Genomic DNA, 17,884 nt, shown 5'->3' on the forward strand with positions numbered 1-17,884 from the left:
CCCCTCCCCATGCCCTCCCCCAAATTTGGACAAAATCTACCCCCAGGCTCAGAGGCAAGATGCCTTTAAATACTAGTTGCATGGCATCAACAGCAGAAAAGAAGGCATGCCTTCATCTCTTGTCTGGGGCTTCCCAGAGGCATCTGTTGGGCCACTTTGGGTAACAGGATGCTGGACTCAATAGGCCTTGGTCCTGATAGGGCTATTATTATGTTAGGTGGTATAGTAGTGTACCTTCTGGGTCACTTGGTACAGTTGTACATTTTGATGCCAAGTGGAGAGACGTGGGATATAAGCCTTTTAAATCATAAAAAACCTGCACTTTGTTCTTACAAGTGCTTAGATGCTCTTTGTGCTTAGAGGGGGTAGGTTTCTTGTCTTCTAAATGGTTAGGAGTAATGGGCTTTGCAAGCTGAAGTTCTGTTTCAGAGTTGCCATTTCATAGGGAGTAGTTCCAACATGTATGTTCATCATGTGATAGCTGCCACATCTAGTAGTTGTGTGTGTGGGCCATGACATACTAAGATTTTTTAAAATTATAATCTGATGTCATCTCAGATGTAGCACTTTTCAGCCAAGTTATTTTAGTTACCAGTAAAAGCTGAATGTGTAGCCATATTCTGTGTAGTCAAGTATCTGCATTCATCTGTGAATCAGCCCTTAGTTTGGCAAGATCTTTGGAGAGGTCAGCTTCCTTCAACAACCCTTCTGAGACAGCTATTGACACTGCGGGCCCAACTGAAACACTTTGTTGGATCTGTTTGAAAGAGTTCCTGAATACAGCTCTACAGCTGCATGGTATTCTTTTGTAGTGTTGTTTTTGAATGACATTGTCAGGACTGGAATGTTTCACTGAGTTTGCAAGCTACCCACAAATTAAATGATCAAAGCAAGGGAGAAAAAATATAAATCACACATTGTACAATCAATGTTTAGAAGCAATAATTTGGATGAAATGGCTTTCTAATTGCAACAGGTGCACAGCTACTAAGAAGGCATATTTAGTCATCTAGAAGGCACTTATCTGAGAAATTAATGCTATTGTATTTCTGAAAATAGTAACTGGAACATTGATATTTACATGATGAATATTCTGGAAGTGTCTGCAAATGTAGTGACAATAGTAGGATGGGATCTATGGTACTTTTCATAACATAAATTATCTTAGCAAGGCCTGACAGCTGGGTTCCATTCATTTGTGGCTCATTTGGAGATGCACAAAGGTCTTCTTGCATCTATCTCTCTTCCTTTTAAATAGTTGAGAGTGAGGTTCTGCTCACCTTAGAAGGCTTAATAATCATTAATTTTTACTGCTGAGCATCAATTACATTGCACCAGGGACAGTGATGTAAAAACAGAAAACATAGTTAAATCATTGAGTGAATTCACACCAATCCTCTCAGATAGCTTGTAGCAGATTAAAGCTTTGACTCAGAGCAAGATCACATGAACGAAAGAAATGCTGCATCATCCCTGCTGAGCTGCCTGGCTAGGCTTCTCCTAAAACTCTTCTGTATTATTGGTAATTTCAAAATGCTGCCACTAAGCACCCTAAAACTTGCAGAGAACCAGACCAGTGGATTGGGTGCTGTAATCCAAGATCCCTCTCTGTAACTGGGTATTGGGCAAATAAATAAATAAATAAATAAATAACCTTCCACACGTAAGCTTACACGGGATGAGTAAACTAATAGCTGTTGAACGTCTGTGGAAGTGTTAGCATCAGAGAAAGATCTTCCCCTTTGGCTCCCACTTTTCCTGAGTTAAAAACCAACTCAGAGAGGCTTGTTAAAAGACTAAAAAACCAGTTTCATTCAAGTACTGCAGACTGCTTCTATCTGAGGCTTTCTAACTTTTTTAGATACAGTTAAGAATATTTAGTAGATTACAAAAATAGGTTGTCTTAGGCACGTTTCAATGTTTACAGAGTCTTTTGCAATGCCTTAGATAGGATAGGTGTAGGCTACAGTCAGTTTCCTTTCTCCACTGGCAATTCTGCTAGATAATCTTCTTTGAGCTGCTTTTGGAAAACACATTTAAACTGGAATAAAGCTAGGAATTTAAAATTTGTTCTTTTTAAGAACAAAAAAGGAAGCTGCTTTTTATCAAGTCAGACTACTGTTCCATCTAGCTGAATATTCTCTACACTGACTGGCAGCAGCTCTTCAGTGTTTTGGATAGGGGCTTTTCCCAGCCTCCGCTAGAGATACCAGAAATGAAGCCAAAGACCTTCTATATGCAAAAAAACCTCCATTGACCTTGATTATTTAATTCTTTAGAAGTACTACCTCCCCATTCTCCTTCTGACTTATCCAGTCTTTTGGGTACGATAGGCTATAAATTAAAATTTCATGCTCTTGCTGAAGAAATATAACCTGGGGGTTCAAGACCCAGAACAGCAAATGCAAACTGTCTTTTATACTGATAAGGGTGGTGTTCTGTGGGTGGAGACTCCTGTGATTTCCCCATTGGTGTGGATGGACCACCATATGGATAAGGTTGAATTCACAATCACATCCCACCTCTGCAGGGGGTGAGGGGCCTGTTAGGTTGGTCCACCTGAGAAGGTTATTGGATCCAATAGGATTACAAGAAGCCTTAGAAAGATTTAGTGTTGGCTGTGCTGGTGATTCTGTTGATGCCCTGGTGGAGAATTGGAACAGCAAATCCATGAGGGCAGTTGACGGAATTGCTCCTAAGCATCCTCTCTGACCCACTTCGAAATTGCCCCCTTGGTATATGGAAGAACTACGGGGGCTGAAGTGGCTCCATATTGTTTCCAATGCTTTTTAACATCTACGCGAAACCTCTGGGAGAGATCATCAGGATATTTGGTGCAGGATGTTATCAGTATGCTGACGTCACCCAAATCTATTTCTCCATGTCAGCATCATCAGGAGAAGGCATAATCTCCCTTAATGCCTGCTCAAAGGCAGTAATGGGATGAATGAGGGGTAACGAATGGCAAATGAATCCAGATATGACCAAGGTACTGATTGTGCAGAGTCAGAACTTGGGAGACAATTTTGATCTACTGGTTCTGAATGGGGTCACACTTCCCCAGAAGGAAGAGTTGTGCAATCTGGCAGGTGCTTCTGGATCCAAGCCTCTCCCTGGTGCCTCAGGTTGAGGCAGTGGCCAGAGGTGCTTTCCGTTAGCTTTGGCTGATGCCAGCTGTGTTCACTTCTTGAGATACATACAAATGACTGTCTGCAGTTGCCACCGGCTCATCTGGTGGCTACACAGAGATGCCACCCTGAGACTCAGGAATGTGCTCCTTGCTGAAATAAGAGCCTCCCCAACCCTGACAACATTTTATAAGTCTTTAACTAGACTGTGATTTTAAATTTGTTTTAAGGTTTTTATTTCTGTTTTAACTTGTTTTATGTTGTAAACCATGCAGAGACGGAAGTTATGGCGTTGTATAAACACGATAAATAAATGAATGCCATTTGGATGTCTGACACATTTCTACAAGATTGTGAATATCTCTGATAAAATTATTCCAAATATAGACTACCTGCAGTGGGCTGATCGACAAAGAACTGTGGCTCTCTTAATTGAGAGATTGGGAACCAGCTTTGGGGATCCAGACTTCCTGTTCTCGCACCCAACATCTGCACGTCATGTGCGTGCCTAGTCAGACGTGTGTGCACGCACAAGACATACGCATGCACGCAACAAGCAGACGCAACACGCGCGCAGTCAGGCTTTCTGAAGCCTTTTGGCGAGGAATGAGGGAAGGGCGACAGGGTGGTACCCTGCCGCCCCAAATGCTTTACAAAACAGGTGTGCCGGCAGGGGAAAAATAGCTAGAGTTGTAAGTACACCCTAACCCCCTCAAGTCTTGAGATGATGAGTGAAGAGCCCTGGCAGATTCATATGGGATGAGGAGGTCAGACAGATCCCTTGCCCCAAGCTGTGCAGGGCTTTTAAAGGTCAAAACCAGCGCTTTGAATCTGACCTGGAAGCAGACTGACAGCCCAGAGATGCTCTTACCTTCAGACCTTGGGGGCCCGGTCCATGTCCTCCAAGGTCTGGGGGGGCTCCAAATGGCCAAGGGGGCCCTCCTGCAGCCATGCCAAACCTCTGCCCCCCCCCCGCATTTGACGCCCCATGTGTGGCTGAGGATGAGCGGAGCAGGGCCCCCCCCACCGCAGCAACTAACAGAGCGACCACTGGGCCTGTCCATCTGGTCCAGCAGTTATTGATTACTCCGAGGCACTCCAGTGTGCCTGTGCAGTTGAAACAGATCATTGCAAGCCCGTGACGTCATGGCTTGCGATGATCTATTTCAACTGTGCAGGTGCACTGGAGCGCCTCGCAGTTATCAAGAACTGCTGGGCCTGATGGACAGGCCCAGCAGTCGCTCCATTTGCCGCGGGGGGGTGGGGGGGGAGAGGCCTGCTCGGCTCACCCCTCAGCCGCACATATGGTGGCTGAAATTACGGGGGGGGGGGACCAGAGGTTCAGCGTGGCAGGTGCAGGGTGGCTGCAGGGGGACCTCACGGCAGGGGCAGTCTGGGTGCCACAGTTACCTACGTGCACCCCTGTGGCAGCCAGTGAAGCTGCCTCAGGATGGGTATAATACTCAAGAACCAAATAGCACCCACAAGCATTCTTGAGGCAGCTTTCTAGACTAATGGAAGCTTTGGAACTGTCTTCAACGGCAGCCCCATATAAAGCACATTACAGTAATCCAGTCTGGATGTTACCAGTGGACTTCAAGTCAGGTCTGACTTCCGCAAATAGGGGCACAGCTGCTGCATCGGCTGTAGCTGCTAAAAGGCACACCTGCACACTGCTGCCACTTGTGCCTCCAAGGACAACGTTGGAGGTGACTCAGGACCAGGCTTTCTCTGTGGCTGCCCCAGGGCTTTGGATTATGCTCCCTGCTGAAATAAGAGCATCTCCTCCTCTGTTTGTTTTCAGGAAGACCCTCAAGACTTCCCTGTTCTCACAAGCTTTTAAGTAGTATTTTCATTATTTGTTTTATATTGTTTTTATTGTGTTTTAAGTTGTGATTTTTAATATTAAAATTTGTACATCACCTAGAGGTTTACATATCAGGCGGTATAAAAATATAAATAAATAAATAATTGGGTCCAGAAGCACCCCCAAGCTGCAAAGTTAAGGCAGAATAGGAGAACTTGCTCTCAAGAGGGAAAGGGGTGCGAGGAGGGAACATGCATTCCTGATGCTAGCACTGGGCTTAAGAGGGAGCCACTGTTGTGTTTGCAGCAGCCCAGTATGAAGCCGTTCCACTTCACCACTGTGGAAAACATGCACACACAGCACTACCATAGTTCACAGGTAGCCCATAACTGGCAGAAATGACTGCAAGTTCTCCTCCTCAAAAGGTGATTTTTGCATTAAAGTTGTACCACATTTTGATTTGACTATTCCACATTCCAGGGAGGAAAAAGCCACTGCCCGAAAAGAGAATAATGCATTATATGTACCAGTTATGCAAGTCTCTTGATCACATGCACAGGTAAGACAGACATTTTTGCGAACATGCCATTTGGTGATTTACTTGGGCTGGGATTCCATGCATCTCGCCAAGCCGCTTCTGCTCATGCACAGAAGGGCTGTGGACTCTTCCCTTTCAGCTGCAGCCTCCAGCCACACTGCTCTTGTGGTAGCAAGCAGGAATTGTCCCCTTTGCTAAGCAGGGTCTATCCTGCTTTGCATTTGAACGGGAGACTACCTGCGTGAGCACGGTAAGATATTCCCCTTAGGGGATGGGGCTGCTCTGGGAAGAGCATCTGCATGCAGAATGTTCCAAGTTCCCTCCCTGGCATCTCCAAGCTAGGGCTGAGAGAGACTCCAGCCTGCAGCCTTCGAGAAGCCGCTGCTAGTATATGCAAGCAATACTGAGTTAGATGAACCAATGGTCTGACTCAGTATATGGCAGCTTCCTATGTTCCTATGGAAAATCCCCAGACCTTTAGAGATGGGTGTTCAGGAGGGGCACAAGGAACTATGTTGGGATGGAGGTGGGAGAAGACTGAAAACCCCTAATTGGCTCTCAGCCTTGGTGTATAAACACTTACCTTCCCCTGCATTCTTCTCTTGATGCAGAAATGGAATATTTCACAGAGATGTGAAACCAGAAAACATATTAATAAAGGTAAGCAATCTTGGGTAATACTATAGTACAAGAGGAGGCTTCCATTCCAACGCGTTCTCATGAATAGTAGCACTGAATTGGTTTAAAAAACACAGGGACTATTAATTCTTGTTCCAAGCTTGGATTTAGAACAGGGCTGGGCAAACTTGGCCCTCCAGCTACTGCTGAACTACCTCCCACGATCCCTGACTATTAATCACAGTGGCTGGAGATGATGGGAGTTGTAGTCCAAAAACAGCTGGAGGGCCAAGTTTGCCCACACCTGATTGAGAAGCACACTTTGCTCCTAGTGAAAGTAAATTCTCCGGAATAGCTTCCTCACTAGTGTCAGATGCTCCCTTTGCCTAAATAGAACATCTCTTTTCTAACTAGGTGCTGACCAAAGGGTAGCAAGTTGCTTAATAAAAGAGAATCTGGTTTGGTTTTTACTCACCTTTCAAAGCTACTAACTTGGGGTTTTTTTGCTGTTGAAAAAAGCAAAAGCAATTTTTGCTCATGGAGCGGGGTGTGTGTGTGTGTGTGTGTGTGTGTCCCTGAAGTGTTAATACTGAAGCCTATATAGACTTCACTGGTATGCATCTTCCAGGGCCCACCGACCCAGTGCACACAATGCCATGGCCTTGAGTTTTCTGCCAGGCCCAAGCACTACAAAAAGGAATGGATCTGATTTCCCTTCTCTTTTCAGAAGAGACGCAGAAGTTGAAGTGTCTAGTTCAGTATTTTAGAAAGATTGCCAGTGGGCTAAGGGCGGGGGTGGGGAAGCAATATTTGAATTACCTTCCTATTTGAGATGCACCACTATCTTATTGCAGCAGGATCTTCTGAAACTAGGAGATTTTGGATCCTGTAGGAGTACACATTCCAAACAGCCCTACACAGAATATATCTCTACCCGCTGGTACAGGGCACCCGAATGTCTTCTCACGGATGGCTACTATAGTTACAAAATGGATATGTGGAGTGCTGGCTGTGTGTTCTATGAAATTGCAAGGTACGTTTGCCAGAAAGGAAGAGATGATCTAGTTTACCTGAACACAGCGAAATTCACCTGCACAATTCAGCTTGTGCAGAAGGTACAGGATGGTCATGGACATCTTTTCTGTGGTGCCACCTGCACACACATTGTATGCAGAAGGTCCCAGATTTAATCCCTGGCATCCCACCATCTTGGATCATAGGTCCAAGAAAGACTTCTCTCACTTTGGAGGTCTGTCGCCAGGCAGTCAACAACAGTGCGCTAGAGGGAATTATGGCCTGACTTGATAAGGTCACTTCATCCCCTCACCCCAAGCCAAATTAAACAGCACATTTTTGTCTGGCATAGAAGTCCACTTTTGGAACTCAAGGGAATTTGTGATGCATCATGGGGTAGCTGCACTTCCAAGGAGCCAGGGCCTTGTCTGAAAGCACACAATACAACCACCTTGCTGAAGCTAAGCAGGTCTGAGTTGGGTCAGTGCCAGGATAGGGGACCGCCTAGGAACTCCATGTATGTTGTCTTGAGTGCCACAGAAGAAAGGCAGGATAGAAATTCAGTTGAATTTGGAGTTGTGGCCCTTAGCACTAGATGCTCCATCACTGGCTAAGGAGGAAAGAAAGTATATTTAAAAAGGAATGGCCTGACTTATTTAGAGTCCACATTCAGTCACACTAGTGACTGATAGTCTTCTTTGTGGCTTTTAACTGCTGAGGGAAAAGCAGAATGGGACGGGTGGGGACAGGGACAATTAACAGCATTGTTCTAGCCTAGTTACCACAGGGGTTCTCAAACTTGGGTCTCCAGATGTTGTGGGATTTCAACTCCCATCATCCCCAGACCCAGGAGCCTTTTGCCATTGTGGCTGGGGATAAGTTTGCACGTTATTTCTTGTTATCCCCTCAATCTTCAGTGCAAATAAGATTACCAATACCAGCAGCACTGTTTTTGATTATTATTTAAAAAGTGGCAGCTGGACAACACAATTTCAAGAATGAACAACTTTTCTCAGTTTAAAAAATATAGAATTTCTCTCCTGGGAATAGTTTCATTTTTCAGTTCTGCCAATTCCATTTCCCATTTTATTTCCAGTTTCCACCCACTCTTTCCTGGATCTAATGAACTGGACCAAATATCAAAAATTCATGATATTATAGGTACCCCTCCTAAGAAGATTCTTAATAAGTTCAAGCAGTAAGTACATTTTACATTATGAGATTTTAATAGTGCACTCCCATTTATAATTGAGCTTATCTAAACTGTCTTCTTTAGAAGAATGCTTATGCTTTATTATCAAGGATCCATAGTTTGCTAGCTCATAGCTAAAACTGAGCCTAAATGAACACTTACTGTGGCATGAACCTACTTCAGAGTTCACACCACAAATAGTGAATGCATGAGATTGCTCAGAAGGTCAGCATCTACTTTTCCTTTTAAGCTCTGCAACAAAAAGAGCTAGAAGCTTTACTTTTAAGAGTGCAACAAAAAGCAGCTATTTAAGACTCAAGTGTGGGTCTGGAAGCAACTTCCAGTTGCCCAACAAAGGGATATGCACTGGTTTCACATTCTTTCCTTCTCCATGGATCCCCCTCCTCTCACATGCACCATAGGCTGCTCTTCTTCTTCCTCCTTGCTAGTGTAATCTTTAGTAGTAGTTAGTTCTCTTATATTTAGCAGGGGGAGAGCAGCTGGCCCTCTTCAACCCCAGCACAGCATCCCTCCAGTGGCTGCTGTTGGTGTCTCCCTTATGTTTCTTTTTTAGGTTATGAGCCTTTTGGGACAGGGAATCATCATCAGATTTATTATTTTTCTATCTAAACCGCTTTGCAAACTTTTGTTGAAAAGCAGCATATAATCAGGCCTGTTCAGCTTCAGCCCTCCTGCAGATGTTGGCCTACAACTCCCATAATCCCTGGCTAGTGGCCACTGTGACTGGAGATCATTGGAGTTGTAGTCCAAAAACAGCTGAGGGGGGGCCAAAGTTGAGCAGGCCTAATAGAAATAGCAGCAGCAGCATCTAAGATCGTAGCCAGCAAGGCTCTGGTTCAGATCTCACCTCTGCCACAAACTCATTAGGTGGCCCTAGGTAAGCTGCTCTCTCTCCGCTTCATTCTGTAGCTCAGTAATAGCGCATCTGCTTTGCATGCAGAAGGTCCTGGGTTCAATCCCTAGCTGCATATCCAGGCAACACTGGAAAAGAATCCTGCCTGAAACCTTGGAAAGGTGCTGCCAGTCACAGTGGACAAAACTGAGCAAGATGAACCAGTGGCCTGACTCAGTATAATGTAGTTTAAATTCCTTGTGTTCCTATCTACCATAATACACTACTACTACTACTACTGATATTTATATTCCACTCTTCAACCCAAGTTCTCAAAGCGGTTTACATAGAAAAATAATACAGAAATAAGAGGGTCCCCTGTGGTGTAGTGGTTAGAGTGCTGGACTAGGACTGGGGAGACCCGAGTTCAAATCCCCATTCAGCTATGAAACTAGCTGGGTGACTCTGGGCCAGTCACTTCTCTCTCGGCCTAACCTACTTCACAGGGTTGTTGTGAGGAGAAACTTAAGTTTGTAGTACACTGCTCTGGGCTCCTTGGAGGAAGAGCGGGTTATAAAATGTAATTAATTAATTAATTAATAATGAGCTCACAATCTAAAGAGAAACAAAAGGCAGATACCAGCAACAGCCACTGGAGGCCAGTTGCTCTCCCGTTGCTAAATAAAGAGAATCACCACTTTAAAAGGTGTCTCTTTGCTCAGTTAGCAAGGGAATATAAACATATGGATCTCCTTACGGGATGTGTAAGGATTACTCAAATAAGTCTTTTAACACGTGACATGCTATATAAGTGCTGCTATTGGTGATGGTGTGTGCAATTTTATTTCTGATAGACAATCTTCTAACAAATAAAGTTTTACTGATTTTTTTAAAAACACATATTCATCTCCACCTGCATGGAGTACAACAGACCTCTGAAGATAAGGACAGCCCTGCTGGATCAGACCCAAGGCCCATCTAGTCCAGAATCCTGTTTCACACAGTGGTCCACCAGATGCTGCTGGAAGCCTACAGGCAGGAGTTCAGGGCATGCCCTCCCTCCTGCTATTAGGTATTCAAACAGGATTTCCTCTAGACCAGGAGTTTTCAAAGTACAGTTTGTGACTCAGCACTGAGTCACAGAATATTAGGCACTAGAACCCCCACCAACTAAAATTGATATGATTTCTTGAAATATTATCCCAAACATTTTAAATGTAACATTATCATCATTCAGATATGAGGTCTAATAACTTGTTTCTGGTAAGACTGCTACATTTAAGCTTACACACTGGACAGTGAGACTGTTTTGAATGTAGTCGGTCAACTAATGAGAATGATTTCCCACACACTGCTGTGAAGATGCAAGTTGCGAAAACCAATCAATTATTCCTAGCATGGTTCTACTGTGATTTTATTAGAACTCTTATGAGAATAAATTATTCTTTTGGGTTGCAGAAACAATTACCTTCAGCTGGATCAAGAGAAGAGAGTTTGTAAACAGATGCTCTAGACCAGGGATTCTCAACCCTGGGTCCCCAGATGCTATTGGACTTCAGCTCCCATAATCCCCAGCCCAAATGGCCTTTGATTGGGGATTATGGGAGTTGAAGTCCATCAACATCTGGGGACCCAAGGTTGAGAACCCCTGCTCTAGACAGTCATCAGCCTGGATAGTTTCTCTTTCCACTTCCTTTAGAAATGACAGTGTTTTGGGGTTCTCTTCTGCAAACCTTTTGGGGTCCAGCAGCATAAGAGCTGCTTCTTTGACTGGGATTGCATGGCATGTGCAATTTGAATCTCCTCAGCCGTGAGACACTTTTCTTGATGAGTTGCACAGGATAATTCCTTTATATCTGTTGAACCTACAGCACCTTTATTGTGCTTGACGGCAGCCAACAGGGAGTTAGTTGGGACAGGGAGTCCTATCACTTCTGTTACCACTGAGTCCCACTCAGAAAGCTTTTTGTAAGAAGCATGCTACTCTTACCTTTTCAGATTCAAAAGGAATTATTCCAGCAGTTTTCTTACCCTGTAGTAATGAGCTGGGGCAAGGGATGTTTCAATTTACATCACTTCCCAACTTTCAAGGGTGAGACTTTGGAGAGATCAAGTGAAGAGCAAGAAGCATCTTCAATATCCAAGCCTCACTAAATTAGCTATCTTATTTGGTGGGGGTGAGGAGAGAATAATAATGTTTTGAGTCAGTTGAAAAGAATTTTTCCTTTCACTGGATTTAATTACAGGTCAAGAGTGATGAGCTTTGATTTTCCCATGAAGAGAGGAAAAGGAATCTCTCCACTTATGCCTAATGTGTCCAACAAAAGCCTAACGCTTATGTATGCAATGATACAATATGACCCTGATGAGAGAATAGATGCCCATGAAGCACTACAGCATCCTTACTTCAGAGAGCTGAGGTCAGCAGACACTCTTAGGTTGGTTATGAACTAATCTTTACAAGCAATGTGGCAGCAGAAATCTGTCTCCAACCTGTCAGTCTAACATCTCTCAATGGGCTTATTCTGCTAAGCCTATGGCACAGCAACTAAAGCATTGAACTTTTGGCCTTACAAATAAAAGGCAACAAATAGCTGCATTTTAAATAATTTCTTAGTACAAGTTAAGAAATCAGGAGTTCCTATGGTAAGTTGACTCTCTCAGTCTGTACTGTTGAGTTTCATATGTGGGGGTTTGTTTGGCTTTACACCGAACAGGTTGGCAGAGAAACAAGCTTTGACCATGCGCAGAAAAATGAGATTAGCAGAAAACCCATTAGAAAGGGACTGTATCAGCTTGCGGCGTATTTCAAAGGAGGATCAAAGGCAGGTAATCTTTAATCAAAGACTAAGTAATAAACCTATTTAAATAATGCCACTTTGACTTGCTAACAAAACAGCCTGACATCAGATTGATGATTTGATTCAGTGGTTCCTTATGGGCCAAATGTGCTTTGGGATTCTTTTATCAAATGATTTTAGGAATTATGTATGGATTTGTGCTGTATCCAGATATTGTCAGCTTGTTACCAAGATATGGAGCTTCAGGAAGGCTTTGCATGTAAGTATACCATGGCTAGAATGCTGTGACAATTTGTTTCGCACAGTAGCCCAGTATTTATGGCCTAGGTAACTTTTTGTGGCAGTTATGCCAAAATGGGTTATTTGTGTAACTTTTTTTGTGGGGATAATTTTGTGAGCAGAATCCCAAGTATCATTTGATAGCATGTAATCCTACCTGGAAAAGTGTACATTTATCATAGAATGTTGTTGTTAAGAGGAGGGATCAAGTGATATCTGCTGAACCCCCTGCAGGGCCAGACCAACTTCACAAAGCAAGCTCCAAGTGGACACTTGAGTAATATTTTAGGGGTGCCAGTGAAGCATCCATTCTCAAAGACAGCTCTGTGCAATTCAGACTAGAGTGTGCCACTAGCAGGGAACCAAGAGAACCAGTTCTAATAGAGCTTCCCAGTCTTCACAGGATTATTTGGGGGCCGGGGGGAGCAAAGAGCCAAATGACTAACCAAAGTTATGTTAACCTCAGTGGGCTAATATCTCAGAGGAGGACAACCTCCTTTGGAGTGCAAGGAAATTCAACTTGTATTTTTATTTCAAAAGAACCTTCTTAGGAGAGCCCAGAAGAATCCACTGGGACTTCATGGACCTCCCTATGCAGTTGAGTTGCCAAAGCTGACTATTCCTGCAGTAACCAACTTGACTTCTTACTCTAATCCTACATTTCAGTCAGTTTTTACTTTACCAGCAAGCAACCAACAACTCCAGGTGTTGCAGCCTATAACATATTTTGGGACACATCGCAAGGTAATTCTGCCTTGCTTATCTGATTACATACAATTTTATACAGGTAAATTACAGCCTGTTTTAACTTCTGTTGTCTCATCAACAGTCTGAAAAACAGAAGGATTTTAAATCTCCTGTGAAACAGTACCACTTGCCTGCTCTGGAAAGAAGAGGTGGAGGATATTGATAGACTCAGAATCCCTTATGCTCTCCTCATTCTCAAAAAGGTACACCAACAGCAATAGTGCCTTATCTCCTCAAATGCTGCAGCAAGATGCTACCCTGTTCTTTTTGTACTTGACTCATTTTTTTTTAGAAGTTATCTATGTAAGCGCCATTTTTGTAGCTCAGAATGCACTCGATTTTTTTTTTTAAGTTTCAGAGATACAACAATTTTGTTTTCTCTTAAGTGGATCATATACTTGTTCAGTTGTGCTGCATTGGTAGGAATGGAAGTTGTTATAAGTTTTATATTAAATGCTAAATAGTGCTTATTTATGACATGTTAAAACTGAATTTGTATTTTTGTATATGTGACTGTAGAGATATAATCAAAGTCGGTCTTTGATAGTCATTTGGTAGTTTCAAAGCCCAAGTTATTAGTATCTTCTTGATTATGTTGTTACACCTAATTTAAGTGTAATCTAGCATAAGCTTCCTTCTGAAATTACCTACATTGCAGTGGGCAGATATATCTCTGTATAGGTAATTCATGGAAGGATCAAGTTGGTGTTGCTCCGTTTCAAGCCCTTTTTTTACACTGTGGAAACTTGAACCATTTAAGCATGAGATTTCAATTGAAGTACATATTGTCATCACATAGTTCAATACAGAATAATTTCAAAAAGTACATTGCGCATTTGTGCTATAGGAACCAATACTACTTGGAAGTGTAATTTGGAGGTTCTCAGCCACCTAATGGTGCAGCAGGAAATGGCTTGACTACTAAGCCAGAGGTTGCTGTTTAAAATCCTCGCTGGTATGTTTCCCAACCTATATAGGGCAGCAGCAATATAGGAAGATGCTGAAAGGCATCATCTCACACTGCATGGGAGATGGCACCAGCCAGTGTGGTGTAGTGAGTGCTGGACTAGGACCGGGGAGACCCGAGTTCAAATCCCCATTCAGCCATGAAACTAGCTGGGTGACTCTGGGCCAGTCACTTCTCTCTCAGCCTAACCTACTTCACAGGGTTGTTGTGAAAGACAAACTCAAGTATGTAGTACACTGCTCTGGGCTCCTTGGAGGAAGAGCGGGATATAAATGTTAAAAATAATAATAAATAAATGTAAAAATAATAAACCCCTCCTGTATTCTCCAAAGACAACCACATGGCTCTGTGGTTGCCAGGAGTTGACACCGACTCGACGGCACACTTTACTGTTCCAGAAACATTATTTTAAAAGCTAGTTTTTCAGAATTGCTGGTTAAAATAACATGGCCTTTTAATGATCATATTACATAACAGGTTGACAAGGTGCTATCCAAGTTAACTGCACTCTTCCCTACAATATTAAATCCACTTCCTTAACAAAATATCTCTGTAAAGGAAATAATGTTTGTGCACTTTTTAGTTTTTTAAAAATGATACAACTTAACTCTCTTTATAGGAGGAAATGTTAATGATCTTCCTTGATCTCAACAGTGGTACACCAGCTGCAGACAGTAGACATCTATATCAGCAGAAGCACTAGATTTCCAAACAAAACTAGAAGTGAGAAACCTTTCATAGAACCAGAAAGACTCGTGGATAGTACAAGGAGCACATACCAAATATCAGTCATGTCTACAGATAATTGTGGGACACACAGATGGTACAAGAATAGCCAAGACCTTACCTTGTAAAGCTTGAACTGACGGTTGCAGAGGTAATTTTTCCAGAAAAGCCCAGTCATCTTCAAGGAAGCATGAATCAAAACAAATCCACATAAATTTTACACTACAGAAGTGGTGTATTTCTTCTGTGCGTGGTGACAATACTCAGAGGCATTTGGGTGACACTGCAAAGTTTCATTCTTGCTGTAAGCAGAAGTGAAACATAACTTTAAAGCAGTATCAGGAAAATGATGTACAACCATTAGCACCTTGCAAATGGTTTTATTCAAATGCAGAATGCTGGACACAAGTTCCTGGGATGTTCTGCTTTAAGAATGCAGATACTGCTGTCAGGGAGATTAATTAACTCCAGTGAAATAGAAACAGCAGAGGGTTCTAAATATTAGAAGCTAGTCAGACTGATTTCCATAGCAAGTTCATGAAAGGCTGTTAATCTCAACTGGTATTTTAAATGAATTAAGATTGAAGCCCTTGAGCCAGGCTCCACTCACCCTGTGAAAAACAGCCAAGCGTCGACTCTTCAGATTTCTGAAGGCTCCCTCTGACAGTCACAGAAAGTTGGAGGGTCTTAATATCCATTTAACATTTTTTATTATGTAAAAGCCGAGACTGAAGCCAGCTAATCAGAGACTGAAGCCTTTTGGAAGCAAGAGGATTGAACCTCCCTGGCTAGCTGATTACATATTCTCAACGCCCCCCTTCCCTCTTGAATAAAACAGTAAGTCATGCAACCTGTGCTATCACATGCATCCCCCCCTCCCCTCGCTCTTTGCACTGGTGCCTCTGAAGTTCCTCCTCCTTGTCCCTTAGTTTTGGGGACTCATCTGGCAGCTGCTTTTTAGAATGGGGTGGGAAAGTTTGCTGCTCCTTTAAGTATGCCTTGACAAGTTACATTAACATGGTAGTACACACATGTGCAAAGTATTTGTATGGTTTGCAGTATGCTGAAGGTAATGTAACACCACAAGAGGCAAGAGCTGAAAGGCACAAAAAGGTACTTCAGTGCGAGGCAATATATGTTCAGCAGATGCATGCAAGTGTAGAAGAATGTGGTACTGGGACAGATTTCAGCTTCCAGATCTTACTGCTGCAGAAATTAGTTTGGTGATTTTAGGAACCAGAGGGGAGCAACAGAATGGGATTTCCTGGGGTAAGGGAGGAGCTCTGCACAACTGCCTGTCCATCCCCATGAACAAAAGATGATACAGAGGGTGCAAAAAAAATTAACAAGTTCACTTACTAATTATTCAGGAGATAGTATTTGGCTTTTCTTGTGTGGATGTTTATATTTAGCACAGTAAGCAAAGCCCCAATGCTGGTGGCCTGTAGCAATTGGAAAGTCGTCGTGTGTCCAGCAATACATTTCAGATCTACTTGCCAAGAACCAAAAGGATTATAATTCATATTTCAAAAAACTTTTCATGTTTGCCCTCTAAAGAATTCCATTAGACACATGCAATAGCATACATGTGTACAGGGGAACTTGGTGTGTTTGTTGGCGGGGGGAGGAACCCCTCGCACAAGGATCAGAGTTCTTCAGCAACCAGAATGTACACCCCTTCCATCTCAAAGCTTTAGTTCAAGTACTCCACATGGACAGCCAAGAATTGTGCACCCAGAAGGAAATCTTACCAAAGTTGGTGGGAAATAAAAAATACTCTTCAACCCCCAACTCTATGCTATAGCTTCCTTTCTCCCACCCTCAAGAGCCTCATGATCAGGGCGCCACAGCATACCCCTGACCTGACCCTGCCTCCCTCTTCCTCCACATGATTAGCTGACCAGATGCTCATGCTCAGCCCAGTCCTTCCTCAGCCTGATTGGCAGGTTTAGCAGCAAGAGCAATACTGACACTGAGCATCAGCCAGCATTCCCCTGGGTAGCAAGGCTGAGACCGAGCACCTACCCAACCAGTCATGTTGAGAGGAAAAGGGGATGCTCCCCCTCCCCTGCTGGAGAGGAATCTCTCTGCTCAAGATAATTGATTAGGAGCCAAAAGTGTAGCATGCAAGTTAGTCAGGGAGGTGGAAGGGCTCTACATACCCCCTACGAGAATCCAAAGTACCCCTGGTTGAAAATCCCGCATCTAGATTAATGTCTGAAACAGACTCTTGCAATATGAGTTTGCAGGCATCCTGAAGATTGACAGCCCTCCATCTTTAACTTATGAACCCAGCCGTAGGCGGAGCATTGGGAAGAGCCTGTTCTTACTGTATCTGCCTTATTCTGCCTCTTTTTAATTTGGTTACTGTATCAAATAGGATGAGATTATTTTCGGTGAAGACTTTGTACAGCCTCTGAGCACATTCTGATGAAATGTTTCTCTCCCTAGTTTTCGAAGCCATCAATACATAATCAGTGATCAGATCACTTCAAGAACCAGGGAGAGAACTACATGCAGTGGGAGATCATATGATAAGTGATTCTGTTTAAAACCCCTCTTGCTGTAAGAACTCAGAACTGTTCTTTTAAAAGCTGCATGTAAACATGTATTTTAAAAGGATGCTTGTAACTAGACACTTACCTGGCACAAAGCACCTGCTGAAGATGGAAGGCAGGTACACTTTTGTACATTGGAAGTTTCCTTCCCTTGCCTTTTTAATGGTGCTGGCTTAGAGTTACCAATTGACTGAAGCTGCTCTCAAAGATTTTTTTCACAATACTTTTTTCAGTATTTTTCATAATCTCAGGCTGCTTATCGCCAGGATTGCTTTCAATAGTCACCAAGAGTTTGAATCCTAGGAACTCTAGGCCAGTGCTGGAGAATTGGCAACCTTTGTGCTGACATGCTACCAATGATCAACCAAAAAAAAGTACATTGGCTTACCTTCCCACAACAGGATTCCCTGAAACACAGACCTTTTGATTTTTGTCCCAAGATCTATTTGTATTGCATTGCAAGCAGTACTATATATTTGTAAGCTTTGCAGTGCTATTGCTCTTTTTCAAACACAGAAATATGTAAAGATGGTATGATGAAACTCAATCAAAGCTGTCCTGAGAAAAATCCAGAGTGCTGTTTTAGATATATAGCTTAAAACACAGCACAGTAGTTTTCAATAGCAGTTTTCCCACACTGCATCAAACCATTTCCC

At 43.0% G+C, this 17,884-nt stretch overlaps 1 protein-coding gene across 17 annotated transcripts in view; it reads left to right on the forward strand.

The window, feature by feature from the left end:
- The window catches only part of MOK (MOK protein kinase), a 31,709-nt gene extending 15,248 nt beyond the window's left edge, over positions 1-16,461 (forward strand). For 6 of the 17 annotated variants that reach the window (XM_053301304.1, XM_053301325.1, XM_053301334.1 and 3 more), the window contains 9 exons: positions 5,416-5,494; positions 6,085-6,133; positions 6,946-7,124; positions 8,202-8,303; positions 11,397-11,588; positions 11,868-11,979; positions 12,771-12,974; positions 13,060-13,180; positions 14,599-16,461. In XM_053301304.1, coding sequence (XP_053157279.1) covers positions 5,416-5,494; positions 6,085-6,133; positions 6,946-7,124; positions 8,202-8,303; positions 11,397-11,588; positions 11,868-11,979; positions 12,771-12,974; positions 13,060-13,140 — 998 coding nt within the window. In that variant the 3' untranslated portion in view covers positions 13,141-13,180; positions 14,599-16,461. Of the gene's footprint in view, positions 1-5,415; positions 5,495-6,084; positions 6,134-6,945; positions 7,125-8,201; positions 8,304-11,396; positions 11,589-11,867; positions 11,980-12,770; positions 12,975-13,059; positions 13,804-14,563 lie in introns of those variants that run through there. The other 11 variants (XM_053301317.1, XM_053301313.1, XM_053301343.1 and 8 more) reach the window with 11 other exon arrangements.
- Positions 16,462-17,884: the final 1,423 nt, after the last annotated feature.

This window comes from Hemicordylus capensis, chromosome 1, assembly GCF_027244095.1.
Source record: "Hemicordylus capensis ecotype Gifberg chromosome 1, rHemCap1.1.pri, whole genome shotgun sequence".
NCBI lineage: Eukaryota > Metazoa > Chordata > Lepidosauria > Squamata > Cordylidae > Hemicordylus > Hemicordylus capensis.